General features: G+C 37.3%; 1 protein-coding gene across 2 annotated transcripts; it reads left to right on the top strand.

The window, feature by feature from the left end:
• Window positions 1-27,752, top strand: LOC140152425 (protein phosphatase 1B-like). Of its 2 annotated transcripts, none has more exons than XM_072174731.1 (6): window positions 1-111; window positions 13,482-14,530; window positions 15,750-15,867; window positions 17,162-17,267; window positions 20,124-20,181; window positions 24,554-27,752. In XM_072174731.1, the coding sequence occupies exons 2-6, from the start codon at window positions 13,688-13,690 to the stop codon at window positions 24,575-24,577; spliced, it is 1,149 nt and encodes a 382-aa protein (XP_072030832.1). In that variant the 5' UTR covers window positions 1-111; window positions 13,482-13,687; the 3' UTR covers window positions 24,578-27,752. The 2 variants fall into 2 exon arrangements, with proteins under 2 accessions (XP_072030832.1, XP_072030833.1); XM_072174732.1 differs by having other exon boundaries at window positions 99-182.

The following is a 27,752-nucleotide window of genomic DNA, read 5'->3' as shown; positions in this document are numbered from 1 at the left end:
AAACCTATGAAAGGTCCGCTTACATTTTCAACCAATGATAAACGGCCGTATATCGCTATACGGCACCATAGACCTTCCATGATGAAGTAAGTGGGGGCTTCCCTTGATGAGGTGGGTATCTAATTTTGATGCAAATTACTGATTTTCGATAAGGTATTTGTAAATGTGCCAAATATTGTATGGTAGGTAAGATACTGATAGATATATGATAGCATTTTCACATGCATAAGTACTTGATTTTTATTATGATATGTGCAAGAAAAGTAATGACGATCGTAATTGACGGTCATGTCGTTCGGTATTTTCTGCATGTGAAGACGCTGAATCTCAAAGCTGTTGCATTGCATATTGGAATTCGGGATTTTCCACAACAGCACGCTATTGTCGGGGCTTACATCGAATTTTATTATTGTTAAATCGGTGTAGGTCATGTAAATTGGTATTTTAAAGCGTTATGAAGAATGAGATATGCCTTTTCATTCAACATGTTCAATGATAATGTCACTGTCCACTGACTGTCATCATTCAATGTTCATGAATCATGCAGCCAGTGGACATGGTCATGAGCATGACTGTGTAAAGTGTGCAGCTAGCATCATAAGCATTAGCCCGAGGTACTCACACCTCCGTCACTACGATTTCCACTGTCCTTCTCCGTACCGTGCGTACGACGGTCTGAGACACCTGAGCATATCTGGTCCAGGGCAGGGTACACATGTATAAACATGATTAAAATACCACTTTTTCTCATAAATACCACTTCCTACCATTCCTCATGTGAAGATGAGACTGAAACAAAACATATTTGGTGCATGTTCGTAAATTTAGAGCACATTTAAGGATGTAAAAGACCAGACTTGTGACTGTTATTGTCACCATGTTTTGAATTCTTCCTATAAATAGATGCCCGTCAGTGTGACGTTATGTTCAGAACATCATACTCATTCACTTTCCCAATGGACTACCAAAACATGCCACCTTCGATGTACAGCTGTAATTTTCTCCCAAATATGTTTCACTTACCATTTCATGTTTGCTCAAGCTTGACCAGCACATGGTGAAGAATTTATAGAATCCATTTTCAACATGTATGTTCCTTCAAAATGACAATTTCATGTCAATATTCCCAGCAGCAGCTTCCTAAATGTCCAACTTTCATGAATTGATCAGAGATGTTATCATAGCATGTTCTGACCTTTATGACAATGTGCTTGGCCAAGCCTCCCAATTGCCATATCAACTCCCAACCACACTCATTGGGAGATGGCTTCTTCCCAAATGCAGGATAGGATGTTTTTTCCATCTCATTCCTTGCACTGGCTGACCTATTCTTCAATACCATCTAGTGCAGAGAATAAGAACTATGCCTCAATATGATGATAATATGCACACATGTTCCAGATAATGATGCAATATTGCACACATCATTGCACATGCATGGCATGCTATGTCTTGAAATACCCTCCACTCAAGCATGCAAGCATTAACCAATGAGGAGTTAACATGTTGGCAATTTAGAAAGGGTTGCCATTTCATGCCTTTCTTCACACATTGGGGTGCTATGGATTAAATGCTCAGTGGACACACAGTGACTTTTTTATTGCTTGCACTGCCTTGGGCTGTATTGAGGTGTAATAATTGGAAATCATGATTTGGGGTTATGTTTTGGAGTATATACATTGAACATATACAGCTGAAATTTGACTGTGGATATTTAAACTTTCTTGAACAAAGTGAGTACAAATTGGGGATCATATTTTTCAGACATGGAATAAGGACTTTTAATGCAAGTTGAAAGTGGTAGGTATACAGGAATTTTTATAACTGGTGTAGTTATCATGTTTTGAAATATACACTCTTTGACAGCTCTCTCCGTGCCTGTTTGAATGCCTGGTAATACCATGTACCCATACACTAGGTATGGGTACATGAGACCAGGTATAGTGTGACGTCATCACCGCGATGTGAGTTCACTGTGCCCCGTTTTTACGTACGTACGGCATTCATGGCCCTAGTGAGGAAGGAACAGGGCTATGATGTTTTGGGCTACATATCATAAGCATGGCTATGGCGCATGCTATTGCTAGGTCATCATGGTCATTAGGGTGATTCACAAAAAATGAAATTGGTATTTTTCAACGGGACACCCCCTCAATTTGTTCATTTTGGTAATAAAATCATACCTGCAAAATATGAAAAAAATTCAAAAAAGTTTAGGGGTGCTACCGTCAATGAACTTTTGTACACAAAGTCAATGGGATTTATGAGCCATTTTCTTTACAACACAAAAAAGATCATAGTGTGAGTAATGTCCTTAAAATAAATGCTAAAGAAAATTGTAAAAATGTTAACCCGCTTTCCAGAAAATTGCATTTTTGTGAAAACTGTTACATTTGGGGTAAGGCAGTTGCTGGAACAGCCAAAATATTATGGTACTTGGCTAATATAAAGTTGTGTTTATGGGGCTCTAGTTATTTGTATGTGTTTTTGATGTGTCAAAATGATTGAAATGTATGTAGGTTTGTAACTGTAAATTATGTTATTCAAGTGTTGAATGTGTGTAGGTTTGTAATTTTATGTAAGTGTAGTGTAACGTTTAATGTGTAATCCAGTAGTAAATGTGTCTTAGCCACTCTAGCTCTTGTCACAAGTACCTTGCACAAGGTGTAGTTTTGAACTGGCCACTATCCAATGTTGTGACCCCAATTTATATACATTTCTTTTCAACCATGGTGAATCTAATCCTTCCTGTGGTCATTCAATTCAAACAATACAAATCTTCATCAGGTATGGTCATAATGACCACCCCTGATATAGATGTATGGATTTTGATAGTTACTATTACATAAGATTTCAAAAGCTGGTATCACCATTGGGGTAAACTAATATGTGAAGAATTTTGATCTTTTTTTTTATCAACAGTTCAGTTCAATAAGGTATAAATTTGGGGTGCCTGGTGGGATTCCAGGGGATATCCCAGGGTATTCTTTTCTTGAGCTACACTCCCTCTGTCACTTTTGAAACATTTTTTATTATTACAGTCAACTATGAACTTTAATTTGGTAAAACCCATGTTTTCACAAAGTTAGGTATATCATTGAACATTTACTTCAGTTTTGCAAGCCTGGTAGACTTTTTAGGCCCTGAAATAAGCGTTTGAAATTTTTGACAAAAAATCCCATTGACTTTGTGTACAAAAGTTCATTGACCGGTAGCACCCCCTAAACTTTTTTGAATTTTTTTCATATTTTGCAGGTATAATTGTATTACCAAAATGAACAAAATGAGGGGGTGTCCCGTTGAAAAATACAAATTTCATTTTTTGTGAATCACCCTAATGGTCATGTAGGTGAACAACTGAACGAAGCTGAACATGCATCTCATCTGACCATTTCAATTTATATTTGATGACATGCATAAATGTCAATTGTCATGAATGTCAAAAACCAAAAATGAAACACAATGTTTTCCGTCAGGGTCTGCACTTTAATAATAATATCATGCCATGCAATGGTTGGCTGAATCGGCCTTTTGTGTCTAGGCTATGTATGAGAGCCTATGATGTACCAGTATTATTAATTACTAGGCAAACCTTTGCCCTGCCCACCTCGGTTTACTCAAGAACTCTAGCTTCGAATTTGCACACGATAGTTACGCATTTGATGCTAGAGTGCATTGGTTGCTATTGGTTTTTTTTGCACCGGAGGTTATTTATTCTGTTAATGTTGAAATTTGGATGAAAGTTATTTCGACGAGTCAACTGTATCTTTTGAGCAATATTTGCCTATTTTGGACAGTAAAATGTCGCTGAAGTGTAATTTTAGTACCGTAACATTTTTGATGCAATCGCCTGTCGTGATCGGCTGTGTTTACTTCTTAACTTCAATTGCTTTACACGGTGTTGTTTTTCAGCGAATCCGACTAGATTTTGAATGCAATGATCTCTACATGTAGCCTAGAATGTGAAGCTATCAGTGAGCAAATTCTTGGCTAGACTTCTCAAGCAAACCTCGGTCATTGAGGCACCTTCTACACCATCTAAAAAGAAAGACTCAAAGAACAATTAAACCAGCATATCTAGCAGCTGACCCTAACCTCCATTGGCGTGATCTTCCAGAGGCGGCGGTGCCGATTATCAATCCAGATCCAGATCTAGAGATCCTTGGTTATAATATTTCTAGCCTTCAAAAAATCGATTGGACGCACAACTGTAAAACCTAGTCAGAAAATGTGCGTCCCACAATATTTTTGTGCGTCAGTACGTATGTTGACGTGTTGGGCAACAGGCAATACAATTTTACAAGGCTTCTGGTTGTCTCGGTTTGATGCAAATATTTGACTTAATTCCTTCCATTTTTCTGATGAGATTTTAAAGATTTATGTAAATGTTATACTCAATAACAAATTTCGTGACGTGAATGTATACTTGCTGACACTGTACCATGGGTAGCATTAAGGTCCGAAAGTCGGGGGTTGTTTTCCTGTGTTTTTTACTCCCGAGCTTGCAGAAAATACATGGGGTGAAAATTAAATCTCGGGGGTGAAAAATATTTTGCAGTGTAGTCAGGGGTAGGAGTAAGGTCCAAAAGTAGAGGGTCAAAGTTCACCCCTTATTTCCAACAACTGCAGGATTTCCAACCTTGGGAACACTTTGGAGTGAGAGGAATTCTCACCTACACTATAAAGGTGTGCCCAAGGAGGGTGAGATGACCGCGCGGTTAAACTAGGCGTTGGCCGTTGGGCTGCCGGCCTGGAGAATATGATCGGCGAGGGTTCGAGCCTTGGCTTGCCTTTTGGTGAGAATTCTCCTCTCCTATAAATGTTCAAGGTTGGAAATCCTACAATTGTGTTCAGTTACTTTACAGAATAAAATTGTAGAATTTCTTCTCACTCCCATACAATGCTCAGCATGTGCAGGTTATAATAGGTAGTGTGTGTGCACGACGTCTTGTGGTTCGGAAGTCACATTTGGTTCCATGTACAGGAAAAGTCAAACCATGTGCATGTGAAGGGTCAAGAGCTATTCAAAAAGAGAAGGGGACCATCCCCGGGTCTGATATGTGCAATAAATCCTATGTTCTAAGGTCATGCAATGTATATGTAATGTAATGCGATCAAGCAAAATCAGTCGGAACTCAGAAATTTTGCTTGATCGCATCACATTATAGATAAACTGTGCAAATAAAGCCAGTGTGTACATACTCAAGCAATTGAGGTAAGCACGTACATTATGATGGAAGTTAGAAAGGCTCAAACCCTTGTTGATCATATTCTCCCGGCCGACTGTGCAACGCCTTATCCACTCGGCCATTTTACTTCATGGCTTCACTTGACCTAAATAATTTGTGTGATGTGAGCAGCGGTCGAATTTGATGGTATCGCATCGCATTTTGCGATGCAATTTCCATCAACTGCTATGCACTTTTCCAAAATGCATCGCCAAATGTGCTATACATAAATTTGAGCTAAATTTCACGTCGCATTTGCCTCAAAAGTCCCCCAATGCATCGCTATTTGCGAGCCAAATTCTGCGATACGTGGCATTTACTTCAAAACACATCTGGATGATCTGGAATTCCCCGAAAATCAAAAACATCACACAGTCGGTATTTGCTCATTCTCGTTACATCTAAGATATGCTGTATTCCGTTGCAAAAATAAGACAAAGCAATGTTGGGTACCATATTGCGGAATCTGTCGTGGCTGATTGCTTATGTCATGCTTAATGCTTATGTTTACTAGCGTTACTCCCCCCAAATTATGCGAGAGAATGTCGCCATTGCACGCACTAACTATACACAAAATCGTAACACGTGTTCCTGGTGAAGGGAGTTGCCAAAACCATAAGATATTATTTTTACGGGGATGAGATAATGTCGAGATAATGTTGAACAAAAATTAGGTGAAGAGTAAGAGTTTACTGAAGACCTAATCTGGTTTTATCGTTTTTGAAGATTTTTTTCATCTGTGGTATTTTTGCTGTTCTTTATGGTCGTGGAGCGACTTTACCAGGTTTGCAAAATTGCATCATTATTTTTCCGACAATGCTCATTCCTTGCGGTAAAAGTATAGGCCTACCCTTTTTTTCAAATGCTATGATCCTGCTTCGTGCATATAATTATATTTGCTAATTGCCCTCAAACTCTGCCCTCGAGCATGACATGTGATCGTGTGGGGGCTTTTATAGCCGAGATTTCAGGGGGGGCCGGCCAAGATTGGCTCAATTTTGACGTCGTCATTGGTTTTACACGTAAACACAAAAATGTCTCAAATTATTCCAAAACTGTACGTATGTTATTAAGAACTATTTTATCAGTCTAAATCCGTTGAGGTTCGCCAGTGAACCTCATTGTAAGTACTGTTTAATTATGTATTTCAATGAGTTTACGTGGTGTAGTGGTTACGGATCTCGCCTCCCACGCAAAGGGTCCCGAGATCGATTCCCATCCCGGCGATGGTTAAAATTTTTCTTCTTCTTTTTTTTTTGAATTTAAAATTATTTATTTTCATGTGAAAATTTATATATTGCACTGGGAAATATATTTTGTGCATTTTTTTTCTGTAATGGGGCCACCCGGCCAATAGAGCTAAAACGGATCTTGGCTCCCGGAAAAAATAATTGCGTCCATCGTGCAGGCAGTGTTGCCGTCATATTGTCTGTTTTGATTACGCTTTTGGCTGTTGCCACATTGAAAAATGTAGTCCACCGTCGTCTGCGAGATTTGATGACATTGACAATGACAGAAGTTGTAGATTCGCTACGCAAATACAAATATTGCATCGCAAAATGCTACGCATTTTTCTTTTTTTGCATAGCAAAATAACTGCTATATATGCAAAATTTGGAAACTGCTATACAAACATGTGTTTTGCATCGCACAAACAGCTATGCAAAAAAATTGACTGAATTCGAACCCTGGATGTGAGAATTGCATATGGAATTCTAGACACTATGAAAAAAAAGGACTTCATATTTGACAAACCACTTTGTTTTTATTTCCCTGCAACAAATGCTCAGGAATCATCTTTTGTATATATATATCTCCTTTGTATTGGTTACACAATTCACTTCAAAATGATTATCATTCAAGAACAGCTTTTGACATGAATTCCACTTCAAAACTAATATATGAGTACTAATTTGTGATCTTCACTCTTCAGGCCACTTCCCTGATTTGTATGGAGCATTGTCTTCTACTCTTGTTTATTAGATTGATTTGTTAATACTGGGTGGTAAAATCATAGGCCTTAACATTGAGTGGAATAAGTTCTAGTTTTGTACCTTGATTTGCTACTTTGGGTGGAATAAGTACCGGTATTCATTTTATACATACCTTGTTTTGGTAGTACTTGTATTGCCAGGATAACAAAGCTAATAGCTATTAGTATTATGTACATACATTTTAACTCGTGGGTAACCGGTATTTCAAAAAAGAGTGTAGCTTTGGTGCAGAATTTGTGACTGAAGACCCTGTCTTAACTGTGTAATCTAATGGGAAAATTACAAAAATGTAAAATTTAATCCCCAGAATCCGAATCATATCAGGGAACAATTACTTGGTTGACAGGTTCTAATCTTTGAACTTTGATCCCGTACAGGTCTATATTATCATTTAGCTTGTGGTAACCAGCTTTCATGAAATATGATGAGCCCGGTGTCGTCACTTAACATTGACTATGTGTACGCATGATCGTTCCCAATTTCGCGAAAAAAGGGGTTATTTTTAAACTATGTTCGCGAGCATAAAATGTGCGCGATGTTTAAAAAATAGGGTTGTTTTTGACGACGGTGTACTCAAAATAAAAAAATAGGGTATATTTTTGTGAACCATGAATGTTGAAATCCCAAGAAATCTTACCATTTCTCGCTCAATTTACTCCCGGATTTCACTTTTGTGAAACTCTTTTTGCCTTCCTAATATCCCGGCCTAATATTCAGCAACACGCTTGACTCGGTTTTATTTGTTTCATGGTTTGTTTACACCGATTACGTCACTGGGGACTTACCCAGTTTGGCCGCTGATTCCAAGGGACTTTTTTCATCGGCTTTATTAATGACACGCCCGGCCTCAGCTCCGGAGCCTTGACAAACTGGGTACCCACAAACCGGACCACAAACTCTTCGTAATGGCACCTGATCATAAAGGAATTGTTCGTGGCAAATGCCAGAAATGCCGCGATTGTGACGAGTTTCTGCTAGAAGCCAATTCGCGGGCCAATTCGAGTGTGCATATATTGTGATTGCCCTCCAGGAATTTATGTATTGGTCACATTCAAGCTTTATTTTGCACAAAAAAAATCGGGAGGAAAGATTACATTGTGATAACTGTATCATAAAAAACACATGATGCATCCTATTCGCTACTTGCACGGTTCCGCCATTATGCACTATGTGCGGGGAGAGCCTCGAACTGGCAGCATACATGAAAGGAAGAATTATGTAACCTTACACAGAACGTTATGATATGACTAGTTCAATTCCCATTCATGTATGCTGCCAGTTCGAGGCTCTCCCACACATAGTGCATAATGGCGGAACTGCAAGTAGCTTAATTGCATGTATTTGTATATATTTTTCTAGTGTTATTTTCCTCATTTATATATAGGCCTAAAAAGGACAACAGAGTTCTCCTCAGAAAAGAAAATGAATCAGAACAAGTGTTTTTGTGTGTGTTCTTGAAATGTTAAAAAAGGGGTACTTTTGTAAAAGTGTACTTGAAATCCAAAAAATAGGGGTATTTTTTAAGGCTAATTTGTACCCGTTTTCGTGTAAAATAGGGGTAACAAATGACGAAAATGTTCTTGAAACCGCGCAAAATAGGGGGGTATTTTTGACTTTGGGAACGATCATGCGTTACGCCTTTGAATGTTAAGTGACGACACCGGGATGATGAGTGCATTTTTGCAAATTGCCCTCACCCCAGGGTGAAAAATTAAATAGGAAGTCATTGACAATGTTAAGACCAATTTTTGGGTGAACCTACTTTGCTCATACTCATAATTTTGCCTTACAGGTTACATTTTACATTATTGACTCCATCAAAACAATTTCCTTTTCAATTAGAATAATTTATATGAAAAATATTGTACTCAAATGTTGTGACCATCCCTATCTATATTAGGTATGATCTTAAAATTTTAAATTTTAATCCAAAATTGTAATGAACAGAAAGAACACAATAAAATCAGGGGCCAATCAATCAATCGCTTCAAAAAAGTTGAGATTAATATACGATCAGAAACGCAGGACTGCAAATCGGCAATTATCAATTGTCGGCTACACAGTCATAATGAGCATGTAAGCTTACTGACAAAACATGGGGAAAAAAGTATGGATTGTTTCATGCGAGAGGCATTTCCGATGCAGCGCAGACCAGACGGGAACAAAAAACAAGTTCCATTTAAAGTGCGCTACACACAGGTATAAACCCACAAACTTTCCTGCCTCAATACACTTTAGGCCCCAAAAAAGATTAGTCTCAAGATTTGTCACACGATTTGAAAAAAAAAGACATGCAGAAATTTTTTTTCATTTCAAATTTTTTTTTTTCCATTTTTTCCGGAAAAATTCGGCGAAAATAGATTTTTTTTCTCAAAATACCATTAAAAAAAAAAAAATCGCATTTCGTGTTTGTTTTCAAACCACTCGTGAGCTTTGAGACAAACCGTTATTTTTTTTTTTGGCCTTAGAGGAATTCAGTGACCACTGTTTGTGACCACAGACTATTCGCTATCGTAGACATGACGTCATATTGGTGACCCCGGGGCATTACCATAGCGACTGGATCACGCTTTTGTGAGAACTGCAATGGCGGTATCAATGTATGGAATTTATATATCAAATTTTTAAATTACCAGTCATATTTAAGACCTGACACATCATGAATTCAGAAGGAAAACATAGCTTGCAAACGCTTACTAGGCAGTGAAACCCATAAGAAATGCCTAAATCTTGATTTTCAAACAGAAGAACATCAACGTGTACAGCATAGATAGCGTCGTCATGCAACCGTTTGATCCATCACTATGGAAGTAGTTGTGACCTCGGCAGATTCATACCACTATAAACAGTGTGGATCAGATCGACAAGTTCTCGTAAGCAGTTAGTTCTTCCAGGTAGCTTGGTTAATCATAAGAATAAGCAAGAGCCTGCACCTAAATTCTGACATTTGCTCAGTCAGATGTGCCTGTTCCCAGAAAGGAAAATGTTCTTTTATTATTATATAGTTATCTCAATATGAGGAGGATTGGCCTGTTAGGAAGCTTTTTAGGACAATGTTAATGCCACTGGCTCCAATTTTGTGCATAAGATCCTGATTGAGTGAGTGAATTATCTGCCCACTATGTAGTTGGGAGTTTTTTATACTAAATGTATGTGTGCTGTGGTTTAAATGCTTTGGAAATAGCACTGGACAATGCTACATATGTATTTAATTTGTCCTAGATATAAAGCATATTAAAGCTTCCATTCAAGATTTTGTTTTAAGTGATACAATCAAACTCAAACAAGACCCAGGGTCAGGTCCAAGGCCAGGTTCAAAATGAGCTGGTATCTATTTTTAGACCATCTTTTGATCCCTGCAATTATCTACATCATCAAGCAGGTCACATGTTACAGTGAACAAAGTTGAATAATACGTATGTAGTCTAGTAACATTTGGTATTTGGTTGCATGAATGGTAATAGCCAAGTATTGAAGTTAAAGTGAGATACACTTCCAATAATGCATTTCTCCCATTTCAAATTTCTATGCTGATTTGCTATCTATCTTGCGCACCATGGGTCGATAGTGATGAAATGTACCTTAATGAACAGAGCACATATCCAGATCTTGCAAATTATATTATGTTTATTTCTTTACTATGGACCCATGTTTAGCTAGACTTTTCTCTAAATGAAAACAAAGGGAACCTTTACAAAGTAATGGGAATGTCATTTGAAGATATGAGGGATGTATCATGTTGCAAATACCCTTCCCAGAATCCTGTGAAAATTGCCCTGACCAGCTATCTACAGCGACCCCCTTCGTTCACCAGGTTACTTGTGCCTGGCTGAAGATTCGTCAGCGTTATCTCCTAGATTTCAGCTGTTAATGCCTAGATATGCTTTAAAAAAAAATTGATTTAAAATAAGATATTTTGCCGACAATCGGTCTTTGGCTCAAGACACTTAATGTACCGGTACATTGTAACTGGAAACACCAAATTATTTTTGTCCAACTCAATGAGTTTGTCATATGTGTGAATAGATTACATTACATCGGTAAACTGGTGTTAGTGTACATCTTGCAATGTTTGTGCATCACACAGAGCATATTTATTGGCGAAATCCATTTAACCATTTTGGTATATCCGGAAAGCCTCGATCTCTGCAAATCTCTTAAAGAAGAACATTTTTCTATTTCCATCATAATCCTTCCTGTGACCATCACGAGCGGTGGGATCTAGTGGTTCCTAAACAGCCTTGTTTGATTTAAAGTTTTGCCATTCCAAATGTATCACTACTAGTGAATTGACACTTTATAGCAACATTTGATAAATGGGTTGGAGAATGGAGATTGAATGATGTTCAGGTCAATGTTCATTTTGTGTCGAACGAGGTCAATATACGAAAATCCTATTTTTATGTCTCCACCGTGTGGCATACTGTTTTTGCAATGTCCGTCCATGCATTCGTCCTTCTGGATGCTGTATCTCGTGAATGGATAGGCGGATTGAATTCAGATTTTCAGGAGGATAGGTGGGTCATGGTTAGGGTGGTGTTCAAGGTCATATACTATGGTCAAAGTTCATTTGAGGTCAATAAGTTAGTAAATTAAAATTTGTTCTCATACAAACAGGTCAAATCCTATTGCAACCAAACTTGGGTCATATCTGCGCTATGGGAACCCTCACCTATTCAATAGTATTGGTGGTGTTCAAGATCATATACGGAGGTCAAAGGTCATTTGAGGTCAATTGTAAAATACCATTATTTAAGACTTTTGGTTCTCATAATGAACAGTTCAAATCCTTTTGCAATCAAACTTGGGTTATAGCTGCACTGTGGGAACCCTCATCTATTGGTGGTGTTCAAGCCCTTCAAGGTCATATATATACTGAAGTCAAAGGTCAATTTGTAAAATACTAGTTAATATTTAAGACTAATGTTAAAATTTGGTCTCATTGACAGTCTAATTCCTAATGCAATCAAATTTGGGTTGTACCTGCATTATGGGCATGTTCAGTGGTGGTATCCAAGGTCACATACTGAGGTCAAAGGGCATTTGAGGTTATGTTTGCTTACAACTCCACATACAGTTTGACTTTTTATAGCTGTTATAATCTTTCCAAATTTAAATTGTCCCATGGTGGACTGGAGGCATCCCAATTGATGTGCCTTGCGTCGAAAACCGTGACGCAAGTGAAAGTAAATAATGGATAATTACAACGTCTGTCAAAATAAACTGAGCTCAAAAAGAAACTTATAATTTTTCACAAGGTCATATCTTTAAATCCTGTCTATCAAATTCTACCAAAATTACACACAGGTGTACTTCAATACTCTACTCTTAACACATGTCAGTAACCAAGCAGTTATCCAACTGACATAACAGCAAAATGCACTGACATTGAACAGCTTCCTGGAACACATTCACAGCCCAGCCCTGTTTCATGAAAAAAGTGTATGAAAAGCAGAAAGCAGCACCGTTTTATCATCTATGCAAGGATCTTGTGTGCATTCTCACAGATTTTTTGTGCTGGGTGCCAAATGTTGGGCTGTGAAAGTGGAGGAAGTCCAGGAAGCTGTCCCATGACAGTGCATTTTGCTGTTGCGTCAGTTGGACAACTGCTTGGTTACTGACATGTGTTTTGAGTAGAGTATTAAAGTAATCCTGTGTGTAATTTTGGTTCATTTTGATTGACAGTGTTTTAAGATATGACCTTGTGATTCACGCATTGTAAAAAATTATAAGTTTCTTTTTGAGCTCAGTTTACATGCACTTCTTACAGGAAGGATCAAGTATGGTATCAAGAACAACCAGTGTCAGAAATAAGGACAAAATGGAAGTATATACATGTAGATCCTGCTTGTCCTCAAAATATATCAGTTGTTGTGTCCCAAAATTGTGTGATATTTTTGGTGCAAAAAAACAACAAATTTGATGTTTTTTGCACTCGAAAACCTGTGGTAGCTTCCAAAGTCACCATCCTGATCATTGCAGATCTGGATCACAGGCACCATTGGTTAACTCATCAGTGAAATGGAAAAAATTGAAACTGAACATGCTGAAAAAATGTATGTATCACAATTCTGAGGTGTATTAGTGATCGGTAGATCTTTGAAGATACAAAAGACATTTTTAGAATGTATGTGTGCTGTGGTTTAAAAGCTTTGGAAGTATCACTGGGAAATGCTACAGATGTATTCCTGAAAAAAATGTTTGGAAACTGCACAATATAATTTATCCCAATTTTCTTCTTTGTTTCGCTTAATTGCAGATAATATAGTGATAATGATCCAGTGTTCAGCATTAACTTAACGCTTCACCTCAGTACAGATGAATTTGCCAGATTGAGTCAAGAGTCTTATAGATGTGCAGGGATGACCACAAGTGCCTAACTACAGCACATCAGATAACCAGGTTTGGGAGAGCCAACCATCTACATAGGGGCAGGCTCAGGTTTTGTTTTAGATATTTGTCACCATGGGAGCATTTCTAGACAGACCAAAGACTGAGAAGGAGAATGAAAGGGGTTCCGGAAATGGTTTACGGTTTGGCCTCAGCAGCATGCAAGGATGGCGTGTGGAGATGGAAGATGCTCATTCAGCAGTAATAGGTTTACCATATGGCCTGAAAGAATGGTCATTTTTTGCTGTCTTTGATGGTCATGCAGGTTCAAAGGTAGCCAAATATTGTGCTACAAATCTACTGGAAGAGGTTACATCTAATAGTGACTTCACTGGCAAAGAGACGCCCCCGCCGACAATCTCACCTTCAGTAGAAAATGTCAAGGCAGGTATAAGGACAGGTTTTCTGAGTATCGACAAGAAGATGCGTACTGTCATGCAAAATGCAGGAGATGACAAGAGTGGCTCGACTGCAATAGCAGTTATGATATCTCCAACGCATATTTTCTTTGCAAATTGTGGCGATTCCCGAGCCGTCTTTGCACGAGATGGCGAAATCAACTATAAAACAATGGACCATAAACCTGCCAACCCAGAAGAAAAAGAACGCATTCAAAATGCAGGGGGTAGTGTCATGATTCAGCGGGTGAATGGATCATTAGCAGTGTCGCGTGCTCTTGGAGACTATGAATACAAAAATGTTCCTGGCAAGGAGCCTACAGAGCAGCTGGTTTCACCGGAACCTGAAGTAGGAATGATTGAGAGAAGCGATAAGGATGAATTCATCGTTTTAGCATGTGATGGTGTCTGGGATGTGATGAGCAATGAGGAGCTCTGTCAGTTCATACGATCTCGACTAGAGTTGACTGACAACTTAGAAGACGTATGTAATCAAGTGATAGAAACATGCCTAAATAAGGTAAGATTTGAACCAACATGAGTTGAAATATAAAGCTTATTGCTAGCTTTGCAACTTCTTGGTTATAATGATAAATAACCTATTATATATGTGACAGTTTTGTCCTGGTACCACCCAAGTTGCCTTTGCGATGCAGAAAAAGGGTAGTCAACCTTTTTAAACCTATAGGCCGCATTATGAATGATGTTCACCATTGTTCAGACAATTTGACAGGCCACATAGTGTTAATTAAGTACTTTTACATTTGACATATTTATTATATTATTTTTTGTAAGAAAAGGCTTTGGTTTGAACCTATGAACCCTACAAAAATATTTGCGGGCTTTTTGGGCCCGCAGGATGTATCTTTATGACCCTCACTGATTTGCGGGGGCCGAGGGCCCTTGGGCCTTCCTTATTTTAAGGCCTGATTTAACTAGTGGGTCATTGATCCCACAGCTACGTGTAGATCAGATCGTGTTTTACAGTACCAAGAATCCAGTTAAATCTGGAAGGAAGTGGGCATTTTCTGGGCAAATTCAGGTTGAAGTTTGTGTTTTCAGTACCGGTAATAAAAAGACTCGTCATGAGACTTCATGAATATTCATGTAATAATGCAATGTGTCCAGATAACTGGATCTGCAGTGTTTAATTGCAAAACCTTGGCAGTGTTGTGATTTGTCATAAATGGGATAGTGTGATCAGAAAGGAAGTGATATGAGTGGCTCAAGTACACACACTTCCAGGTTGTCCACTACAGGACATTAATCACTCTACTGGCCAACTTGTGCTATGTGTCATGGGCCCCACGGTCAACTAAGGTCAGTACATTGAAGCAATAACAAATTTGAAAAATTATGACACATACTGCTAAGATAAGATAAGTGTGAAGAGCAACTAGATTTTAAAATAACTAATAGGTCATACTCATACATTCGTAGATAGCGAGAATCAATTGGAGCAAACGTTAGAAAAATGTGAACCATATATTTGCTTGTATTTTTAGTGACAATTTTATCATAAAAATAGTCAAAAATCATGATCCTTTTATTCTTTTGTATGAAATAGAACAATAAATGTGTATCACTTGTTGCTCGAGAAATTGTACCAAATAATGTGCTTGTACAGTTGAGATCAACATCTCAAAATCTGTATTCCTGATATCCAACACATAACATTTATCACATGAACAATGAAACACCAACCAATGTTATACTAATTGTGAATTTTGTTGTTACAGGGGAGTCGAGATAACATGAGTATTGTACTTGTTACACTACAAAATGCACCTAAAGTCTCACAAGAAGCCATTGAAAGAGAAGCTAAACTGGATGAACAATTGGAAACGAAAACCAAAGGTGTGTAGTCATAAAGTCACACTGATTATGATTCATGGATAAGAATTTTAAGCACAGCACAATATAACATGTTTTTTTAACATTCTACACTGAATCTATGGGGTCACATACTTTCGTCCCCATGCACGCTTTAGCATGGTACATCATCAACGTAATCCAAAGCGTCGGCTTCATTCCATAGTGGCGTATAGTGGTTTTTGATCATTTTTTTTCAATTTGCCACCTGTTTTTAATGATGTTGTTCATTTTGTTAAGTCTCAGCAGTCAAAAATAGCTAATTAATTAGCAATTAATTAATTCGATTTGGCACATTGTTAAAAATTAAATTTTGTGTTTTCCATTGTGGCGTTTTGACCATACATCACTTTTTATACACATTTTATAATAGTAAACAAACTAAGAAATATCAGCAAAAATGAAAACATTGCATTTCATAGTGACATGCACCTCGCTACATTCCATAGTGGCGTATCGGACCCAAATGCCACTATGGAATGAAGCGGATGAAAAGTAACGCCATAGGGATTACACAGCGACTGAGGTGGCGTAAGGTTGGCATTAGCTTAGGGTATTGCATTTTATGCTTTTTTCATAAAGATAAAATCTATTTATTTTACTACAGAAATTTCACATCATTTAACAAAATATAATGAATATCTTGATTTGTTGGCATTTCTTCAATCACGATTTTCTCAAAAAGTCATGGTGCCCCATGATATGCCACTATGGAATACAGCCAATGAAATGCCACTCCATTGAGAAAATCACTGCCTGAAAGAATATTCCCCTACAAAGATGCTCTGTGTGATAGAAAAAAGGCCTACACACTTATTTGTACATGCCACTCCAGTTCAAGCACTTCAAGTTGCTAATTACCTGATCTTAATGTCAGTGTATGAAGTTTTGGTACAGTCAAATGTCAGAACCATTTTCTATATAATTTTGTTTGACGACATTGACATGGGTTCAAGGGAAATGCACATGGAATGGTACCAGTTCCTCGCCAAAATTTCAGTCCATATAGTTACATTTACACAGGGTCAACCAAAGAAAAACCTCAATCCATCAATATTTTATTAAACAACCAATATTTAAAGAGATTAAAAGAGATTTTCAGTGATTCTGCGAGAAGGCTTTTAACCACTAGCAGGCTATATTACATCTCTGCTACTAACAAAGGTGCAAATTAAATTTGTATGATTTTTAAGATTTTCTGAATTAGCAAATTGCTGAATGGGCCTTTAATTGCTACATGTATTCCATTTTATTCATCCATCCATCCATCCATGCACAGAAATCCTAGAAAGCTATGGGGAGCAGACAGGAGTAGATCTGGTGATGCATGTTCTGGCAACCTCGGATATCGAGGGTCTTCCTCCAGGTGGTGGGATATCTGCAAAGTAAGTCTCTCTTTTTTCTCAATCAAACCATTGTCCCTGATATCAGTTACCTAGATGTTATTAGTCCATTCAATTCTTTAGCCTAATGAGTCTGCAGGCCTATTTTGCCATAATGTAAACTATACTTCATGAATTTGCTTACTGTAAATCAATACCAGTGTAGCAGATGTATCACAAAGTGATGATTGACTTGTGTTTTAAGAGCCAGTCTCCCTTATTATGTACATGAATAAGGGGGTTGTGATACAAAAAAAAATTGAATTGTCTCTAAAAAATAATTTTGGTACATATTAGCACCAACAACTCACATGTAAAATATGAGCGTGCACAGCGCCCTCGTTCAGCTTAAAAAAATTCTTGAAATTTCAGCCTCTCTGAGCCTTTCTTGCAAATGGTAAACTTTGGAGGTGCATAACATCGATGTGCGCCATCATCATCCCAACCTGCATTTTGCATTTTTTTAAAGTACCAAATGGTTACATTACAAAAACCAAGAAAAAAAATTGGGATCTTGATGGCGCACAAAATCAGCAAATCCAATGATTTGATGAAAAGCGCCCTCGTGCAAACTTTAAAGCATCATAACGGGCTGCGCCATCAAGATCCCAAGTCCGAACAAGTTTGAAATTAAAGACCTCCATGGCAAGTTTCATTTTTCAGCAAAAATTTTTTGGGATTTCATTGGCGCACCGAGTTAACAGAGGTCAAAGGTCAAAATTTCCTGTTTTCGCACATAGTTGCATGCCTGAATTATTGCGCGCCAACGTCACCTGACTCTCTGAATAGCATTTCATCAAAGAAGAGGTAATTCTCTGCAAGAACTGAAAAAAATTAGCTTGGGATCTCTTGATCTTCATATTTTTCTGATTTTTTGAAAATGGACTTAGCCTCATTTTGGAGGTCAATTTGACCTCTTTTTTTTTTTTTTTTCACAATGTGGGCTTTTTACTGCATCACAAAAAGATGCGCCAACAAGATCCCAATTTTATTTTTCATCGTCTAGCTTCTTTGGCGACCAGTAGACAAAAAACAAGCAACAGCTAATTGGGATCATGTGGGCGCACTAATATAAAAGAGGTCAAAGGTCAAGCTTTGTGCCAAAGTGATGCATATTTGCCTATGTGCAGCATGAAAGAGGAACTTTGACCCATAATAAAAATAATGCCAACAAGATCCCATCTTACTTTTTGGATGATTGGATAAAGGGGCTTATGTATAACTAATAACAAGTAAAAAAAAAGTGGGATCATGTGGGCGCACTAATTCAATAGAGGTCAAAGTTCATACTTTGTGCCGAATTTTTTTTTTCAATGGGGATCACCAAACATGTCTCATAGAAACTTGTGTGAGTGCATTTCAGATGATGCTGATTCCATCATGGTAGTTGGTGAGAGTAAAAAAAAATTTTGTCAAAATACTTAGTCATATTTTGCAAAATTTGAGTGAAAGGTTGCTGAATTCGGCAACTTTAGGCTAAAAATCGGTTAATTTTGTATGAAGTATGAACTTTGACCTCTATTGAATTAGTGCGCCCACATGATCCCACTTTTTTTTTTACTTGTTATCATTTATACATAAGCCCCTTTATCCAATCATCCAGAAAGTAAGATGGGATCTTGTTGGCGCATATTTTTATTGCAGGTCAAAGTTCTACTTTTGTGCTGCACATAGGCAAAGTAATGCCAATTCGGCACAAAGTATGAACTTTGACCTCTATTGAATTAGTGCGCCCACATGATCCCACTTTTTTTTTTTTTTTTGTTATCAGTTATACATAAGCCCCTTTATCCAATCATCCATTTCGTGCTGCACATAGGCAAATATGCATCACTTGGCACAAAGCTTGACCTTTGACCTCTTTTTTATTAGTGCGCCCACATGATCCCAATTAGCTGTTGCTTGTTTTTTGTCTACTGGTCGCCAAAGAAGCTAGACGATGAAAAATAAAATTGGGATCTTGTTGGCGCATCTTTTTATGATGCAGTAAAAAGCCCACATTGTGCAGCGAGTGGGAAAAAGAGGTCAAATTGACCTCTAAAATGAGGCTAAGTCCATTTTCAAAAAATCAGAAAAATATGAAGATCAAGCGATCCCAAGCTAATTTTTTCAGTTCTTGCAGAGAATTAACTCTTCTTTGATGAAATACTATTCGGAGAGTCAGGTGACGTTGGCGCGCAATAATACAGGCGTGCAAATATGTGCGAAAATAGGAAATTTTGACCTTTGACCTCTGTTAACTCGGTGCGCCAATGAAATCCCAAAAATTTTTGCTGAAAAATGAAACTTGCCATGGAGGTCTTTAATTTCAAACTTGTTCGGACTTGGGATCTTGATGGCGCAGCCCGTTATGATGCTTTGAAGTTTGCATGAGGGCGCTTTTCCTTAAATCAATGGATTTGCTGATTTTGTGCGCCATCAAGATCCCAATTTTTTTTCTTGGTTTTTGTAATGTAACCATTTGGTACTTTAAAAAAATGCAAAATGCAGGTTGGGATGATGATGGCGCACGATGTTATGCACCTCCAAAGTTTACCATTTGCAAGTAAGGCTCAGAGAGGCCGAAATTTCAAGAATTTTTTCAAGCTGAACGAGGGCGCTGTGCACGCTCATATTTTACATGTGAGTTGTTGGTGCTAATATGTACCAAAATTATTTTTTAGAGACAATTCTATTTTTTTTTGTATCGCAAATCCGTACATAATAAGGGAGACTGCCTCTTAATGTAGCTGTTCTCCTGTAACTATTCCATAAGGAGACGTTCTTAACAAATTTGACAAAGTTGTAATGCCTTGAAGGCACCACCCCATATAAAATGCCTACCTTGTGGTGATTATTGACCATTCTTTTTGTTTGCAGGAAAGCTACAATTGAAGAAATAGTGAATAGATTGAGTCCAGAAAGCAAGAAAGAGGAAGTAAGTCATGAATTTTGAAGTCTAAATGTTGATTTTGCATGAAAATAATTTCCAACCAAAATGATCAGTGATTGGACAATTCAGATCAACTCATGAAACATGAACCTATCTGCATGCAGCTGTCGAATTCGATGGTATCGCATCGCAAAATTCGATGCAATTTCCATCAACTGCTATGCACTTTTCCAAAATGCATAGCTAAAAGTGCTATACATAAATTTGAGCTAAATTCCATGTCGTATTTACCTCAAAAGTTCCCTAACGCACCTCCGAAAGGGCAGAAATTTTCGGACTCGGTTAACTCTTTTGTTTTTGGCATTTTGACACAAAGCATGTGGGGAATGGGGATATCCCTCAAGCTAGCAATGTAAAGCCCCAGGTAATTTTGGTGGTTCCCGAATCTGTCAAGCTCTTGCAATAGCAAAATTACGTCTGTCAAATCAACGGCTATCAGCAAAAACCCTGACTTCTGACCATTGCAAGGAGATGTTTTCAAGTAGTTTCAAGACCCCCTGAAGCTGTATATACCAACTGCGCATAAAAAAATTGTTTATATGTTTACTGAGTATCGGTTTCAAAATACCCACTTTACGTCGCGATAATGAGCTCATGAATAATTAATGAGGGAAATGTCATTGGTGATATTTTTGGGGGCCTGAGCTTTCGATCCTAGCAGGATCTTTTATCAAAGGCAGAAATTATTATAATGCACAGTCTGGTAAAAATATGGTGTGCATTTTTCAAATTTAGTGTGCATTATATTTCATTATTTTAATTTTTTTTAAAGGGACCAGCCTTTATATCAGCCATTGTTGACTTGCTTTGGACCTCCAATATTTTGTTCTTTTGGCCACAATTTTTTTACTGTTTAAATGTTTAGCCCATTAAATTCCGACTACAGATACAGAAGTTGTGAAGAGCTTTTGTGATTTAAGGTGGGTGATCTGATCAACGCCTCATCATCCCCCATTTTACCCTATCAAAAAGCTCTAATTTTTCCATAGTCCCAATGACGTTTTTGACATGAAATATGTTCCGTTTAGATGATAAGAATGAAAACGTGATAGCCTCATCCTTCATCTCCATGGTGGTGTACCACCTGTATTGTCTAGGATTAAAAAAATTAATATATCGGCCGTTCCATATTTATATAATATTGAATGGCTTTTGAACAAGATAGAAAAATATTGCTTGAGTCGAAGATGTGTGGAACATTTATCTATCAAGTGCAATGTATTCTCTTATCACACAAAAATAAGCTATACAATATTATTATTATTAATTTTATGCCTCCCGCAAGGTATACTCGGGATTGTTTGGCCATGGTCAGAAACTCTGGCTACTTTTTCTTGGGTGGTGTTCAAGGTCATATATTGAGGTCAAAGGTCATTTGAGGTCAACTTCAAAATTCAAATTTGGTCTCCTATGAACAGTTAAAATCATATTGCAACCAAATTTGCGTCATGCACTCTGGGAACCCTCATCTATTGGTTGTGTCCAAGGTAATATACTGAGGTCAAAGGTCATTTGAGGTCAGCTGGTAAAGTACCTGACTTAGGACTGACTTAGTAAAAAGCCATTCAGTAGTATTATTATTGTTAATATATCAGACGTGACTTTTTCACAATTTAAAATGTGTCTTTTTTGTGAATGTGATAGTGGCGGGTAACACACTGCATACTCCTATGTCTGATTATTCAATACTTTTGTTTTTCGCTATTGACATGATCGGCATTTTCATATATCGATAACACTCAGAAAGTGATATGGGCTATAGGGATATCATTGAATTGTCAATTTATTGATTATTAATAAACCTATTTAATGTGTGGGTTTAGTTATTTGACCCATTCCATGTCAACTCCAGGGATGTGCACCGCAGCACCTCTTCAATTTTTTTCTTTTTCTGTGTGGTGGTAGATATTGATGAGAAAGTAAAATTCCGAAAATTTGAGCTTCATACTCCATTTCGTTTTCCGTGGCATCAATTTGAAATTTAGGGGGTCAGCGTAAAAATGTGTGCATAGCCTTGAAAGACAACGTTGGAGGTCCATAAAATGTATAAAGGGAACCATTTACAACTTTGAAAAGTATGCATTCTGGGGTACTTATTTGTGTAGAATTCAAATCTGGCATCAGAAATCTTGTAACTCCTTTACTTTAAAAGATATAGGGCCCTCAAAATGCAACTTCGTCCATCCAGGACCAACTTTGGGGGGTCAAAACTCCAAAAGTAAAAATAATTTTACTGTCCATTTTTTTGCCAGTCAGAGCCCTTTGGTAGGACATTACTCTTATCCAATATTGAGCCTATTAGAATACTTTTAGCTGAGATATTACCCATGCAAAACCCCAATTGTACATTTTTGTACATTTTGACCCCCTGAAAACCAATGTCAGACATTTTGCCCCACCATCAACTTCAGGTATGTTGAAGATATGTCCTTGGACAACATTTCTGAGAGATATTGGCTTTGGGACTCGATGGCTTCAACACATCAGTAAGGTTTGCATTCTCCATAGAGTTGTACACATTTTTGATTTCGCATGTATAATGACCCCGGGGGTGCCACTCATATACCATTGCATGTTGTCATCACTGACCAGACACTTTTATTTTTCACCCAAAACACTGACATGCCCAAGGGCTGAAAGGTAACCCTTACCACTGACCTGCTATGAAAAAAGGATACCCAAATCACTGACCACAGCCATGGTGCAAACAGAGGTACCCATATCACTGACCTTACATGTCCCAATGACCCTTTTCACTGACGAAGGTAGAAATCAATGTCACTTCACGATTTCCAAAAGGCATGGTTCCTGTCATATCTGGTTCAGCAGTCAAACGTAGGCCTATGTCGTAATCCATTCCGATTACACAGTATCTGTACCTTGTACAAAATTCGTAGTCTCTCACGCCTGTCTCTCGCAGCCCGCTTCGGCAGCATGCACAAACATCACCGAGTTTTAATCATGGTACAAGACCGGGCACAAGACTAATATACTACACCCACAGACCCCGACGTAAGAAGTTGTTTACAATCAGGAGCGAAAACAGCGGCTGACGTCAAATGCTGGACTTTGATTTTCATGAACCCAAAAGCGCCGACATATCTATTGTAAAAAGGTACCCTTTTTCCAGAAAACACCAAAATTGAGACCCTTTTAAGGCGTCCCGCGGGACGTGGCCTATGCTTAAAAAGATACCCTTTTACCGCGAAATTTTGGTCGGTGATGACTTCATTGACGGTTCAACTGGCACCCCCGGGATAATGACTTATGTACAACTCTATGGAGAATGCAAACCTTACTGATGTGTTGAAGCCATCGAGTCCCAAAGCCAATATCTCTCAGAAATGTTGTCCAAGGACATATTTTCAACATACCTGAAGTTGATGGTGGATCAAAATGCCTGACATTGGTTTTCAGGGGGTCAAAATGTACAAAAATGTACAATTGGGGTTTTGCATGGGTAATATCTCAGCTAAAAATATTCTAATAGGCTCAATATTGGTTAAGAGTAATGTCCTACCAAAGGGCTCTGACTAGCAAAAAATTGGACAATAAAATTATTTTTACTTTTGGAGTTTTGACCCCCCAAAGTTGGTCCCGGATGGACGAAGTTGCATTTTGAGGGCCCTATATCTTTTAAAGTAAAGGAGTTACAAGTTTTCTGATGCCAGATTTGAATTCTACACAAATAAGTACCCCAGGATACATACTTTTCAAAGTTGTAAATGGTTCCCATTATACATTCATGGACCTCCAAACATCGTCTTTCGCGTTGCGACACATTTTTTACGCTGACCCCTCTGAATTTCAAATTGATGCCACGGGAAAACGAAATGGAGTATGAAGCTCAAATTTTCGGGATTTTACTTTCTCATCAATATCTACCACCACACAGAAAAAGAAAAAAAAATTGAAGAGGTGCTGCGGTGCACATCCCTGGAGTTGACATGGAATGGGCCATTTGTTATATTTGAAGGATTTGCCATGGTTGGTTGGTTGGTTGGTTGGTTGGTTGGTTGGTTGACTGGATATCCCGCCTTTTATCAGGCGCACCACATAAATATGTGTAAATTTATAGATGTTCAACATTAATATCACTGATGCATACGAAGACGATTGCCACACCACCACAACAATGTTTCACATGCAATATCAAGAAAAAGTATAAAGTCATGATTGATAGCAAACCTGATATATTATTCTGCTGAAAAGTTGCTCTCTAAAAAGAATAATACTGGTATGGATTCAAGCCATTATGAGGTATTTGGAGAAATTGAGTGGTGTTATCATTACTTATCCTAATTACTTGCTTCAATTTAATATGTTTTTCTTTTGTCTCTTGTGTATATTTTTACAGGAAACATCAGATGATGCGTGGTGAGAGTAGGTAATATTGATGTTTAGGGAATGTCGTTCTTTGTACAGGACTATCTGTGTATATCCTGTAAACATGTACAGTGTCATATCATGGATGTCAAGCATGTGGACGGGATCCGCGTGTGTTTGCTTGGAGTTCTCAGAGGAACACAATAGAAACATGAAACTTTTTTCTTTTTTAGTTACTCAGTATGTAATATATAACATGAAATGCTTCAACTTGATCAAAACCTGTTAGTAAACACAAACTTTTCCACATAAGAATGTAGGCCTAAGATTAATATGAAAATCAAAACTTTGTAAAATTGTGAATTTCTAGTGTAACTTTTCCATGTAATCGTGGAGTGTTTTCATGCTTGCGCCTATCGTGTATGTACAGAGAGATTTACGCAACAAGTCAATGCCTACGGGATGCCACAGTGGGATTCTCAACTAGTTTGCCACTTGCATTTAAAACATCCTTGAGAATCACATATAAAGGCATTCAAATAATGAGCTTGTACAATCCAAAATATCCAGTATGTGTGTACAAAATTTTGTTCAGTGTTCTTTATAACAAGGAGCATTTGTGTGAGAGTTATGTACATCAAGCTCATTATCAAGGCTCTAACTATAATAGTTGGCCCTCAATGGCCTCCACCTTCACTTAAATCATGATTATAGTCATGATGTATTGTATGTACTAAAAATATCTTTTATTAATTGTGAAACCAAGCACAAAGGTATCATTACACTTAAATTAGAGGCAGTTACTTTTAAAGGAATAATAATACTCAATAAGAATATTAAATGATGCTGCGCATTACGATACCTCATTTCAGTATGAGTTGAGTAAGATATAACTTACGTGCGCCTTTCCCAATGGCTTCAAAGCACGCAAAAATATATCAAATATTATGGAAAAATATACAAGATTAAATTAAATGACACATTTATTCATTCACTTTTTCAGTGTGTCTTCAGGCACCCTTTGAAATGAGCTCATTGCAGCATGACAGTTTAAGATTTCTGTTAGCACACCATGTTAGGAATGCAATGTAAATTGCAATTTTTGAAATTCATTTTTTTTTGCAATCAAATTTATGTAATAACCTTTTCAGGAGAACAAAAAACATGGATCATACGCGAGCATCAAAATATATTCAACCAATCCATTTTTGGCGATTTGAACTTACATGATTGGTGTGAACAATCATACCACACCACATCCTCATTGAACGCACTGTCACCAGTGTGTGATTGTTTGTGGTGTATTTGTTTACCACACATGGCATCTTTCTGAAGATTTGCAATCAGCTGCAACTCCTGGGAAAGAATGACATCCCTTTGTACCCAATGAAGTATTCAAATGTGCTTCACAAATTTATCCATATAGAAATTTTCATCATTGACTATTTGTTTCTTGGAAGAAATTGTCTGTTTTACTAAGTGTAATAATACTTTGAGTGTGCAGTACATGTGATTAGATCACATCATAGGAGGCTGAATTCACTGAAATGCACAATTGTTGCTCCTGATTTTTATGTTCAAAAGTATTTGAAATTTGCCACTGTATGTGTACCTAACTTGTATTATATGATGATAATATTATATATTAATGATACACATTGAAAACAGCCTCCTTTGATCTGATTCAGCTCAGATTTTTTTTTATATAAGATCCAATAAAATGCACCTGAGCAATTTATATTGGTCCCACAGCATTTCGTATAACAAGTATATTTTGATAATTGCGTTTAATTATAGTATAAACATGTATTATGTAACCCCTGGTTTATTCTGTATTTTATAAGTACACATTGTTAAATAATAACAGCAGATATGTAATTTGCATCTTGCCCTTGCTCTCACATTTCAACTAAACACAAAACAGGTAGACGTTGCATCAGATTATCTGAAAGACTGAACACTGCCTTCACACCACACTCAAATTTCTGGAAATTACTTCATATTGATGTCTAGTATATATGCAATGTGAATAAAACAAGAAACCTATACTTGATGGATACACTCTGTGTCATATTAAATCGCATGTTTTAGGGAAGACAATTGAAATGAGTGAGCATGATTAGTTTACTATTGTGAACCAATACAATAAATTTCAAATTTAAATACTCCCAAACCCTGAAATGTGCTGCTTGAAACTTGTTTGCTGCATGTACAGAGATTCCCAGAGTTTTAATGAAATCTAACAATTTCAGCATATCAGGTGTACAATGTACTAGGAAGGAAGCATTACCTCACTGTTCTAATATGAGCAACAGATTTCCATATCTTTTCATGAAAACAAAGGTAAATGAGATGCTAGCTCTAATTTTGTGAAATCTTTCCAGTTATACAGGGTGGCTCTGAAAGAACTGAAGTGTCAGAAATTGTAATTTTTTAGTATTTTAATTCCCGAACCTATCAAGATTGAATAATTTGCAATTGATAATAAGGCCGCTTTCCTATATGTATTGAATTGAGAAAATTGACTTCTTTGTTGTTGAAATATAACTTAAAAGCCTTTTATGATGATAGTCTAGTTCATATTGAATCCAATCCATGGATTCAATACAGTCTTATCTGTGAAGTATCAAGCACTGGGTATTAGTCATGAATGGTTCAATGCACATTATTTTGTGCACTCTTGTAATGGATTAAAAATGAGGTGTGATTTTATAAAAAAAAAAAGGAATGGTCAATTTTCAAAATTCAAAAAATATATGGTATATCACTCAACAACATACACTATTCTGTTCGATTTCGTTGTGATATTAAAATATTCAAAAATGTATATTTTTGATGAGACAGTTCAATCAGAAACGCCATGTATCATTCCAAACTATCCACATAACCCTTTTTGAGATATGGCGGATACAATAGGATTGTGCTGCACGAAGTGGGTCAAGTCTTTTGAATTTGCCAGGTTTTACCCAACTTGAAGACTGCCCTCCTTTTGTGTGTGCCATACTTTGAAAAGGCTATTTAATGCACACATTGTTGAAACTTAAGTACATTGTCCAATCTGTACATCCTGATCGAGGTGTATTATATCTAATAATCGTCATATTTCATAAATGTTATAAATGTACATTTGTTTCTTTAATTCTGTTTGACCCTATGATGCAGAGCATGTCTTTGACTTTATCTTTTTATAATTCTTGTGCATTCAACTCTGCACATGTCTGCATTAAAGA

The sequence above is a fragment of the Amphiura filiformis genome, chromosome 5 (assembly GCF_039555335.1).
Source record: "Amphiura filiformis chromosome 5, Afil_fr2py, whole genome shotgun sequence".
In the NCBI taxonomy this organism is placed as follows: Eukaryota; Metazoa; Echinodermata; class Ophiuroidea; order Amphilepidida; family Amphiuridae; genus Amphiura; species Amphiura filiformis.
The sequence above is the reverse complement of the archived record's forward strand: the minus strand, read 5'-3'. Positions and strand labels throughout refer to the sequence as shown.

Excerpts from the sequence above, each read along its gene's own strand:
- LOC140152425 (XM_072174731.1), top strand. The coding sequence starts at position 13,688 with ATGGGAGCATTTCTAGACAGACCAAAGACTGAGAAGGAGAATGAAAGG. Across the intron at positions 14,531-15,749 it reads TAGAAACATGCCTAAATAAG|GGGAGTCGAGATAACATGAG; the intron begins GTAAGATTTGAA and ends TTGTTGTTACAG. Across the intron at positions 17,268-20,123 it reads GGTGGTGGGATATCTGCAAA|GAAAGCTACAATTGAAGAAA; the intron begins GTAAGTCTCTCT and ends TTTTGTTTGCAG.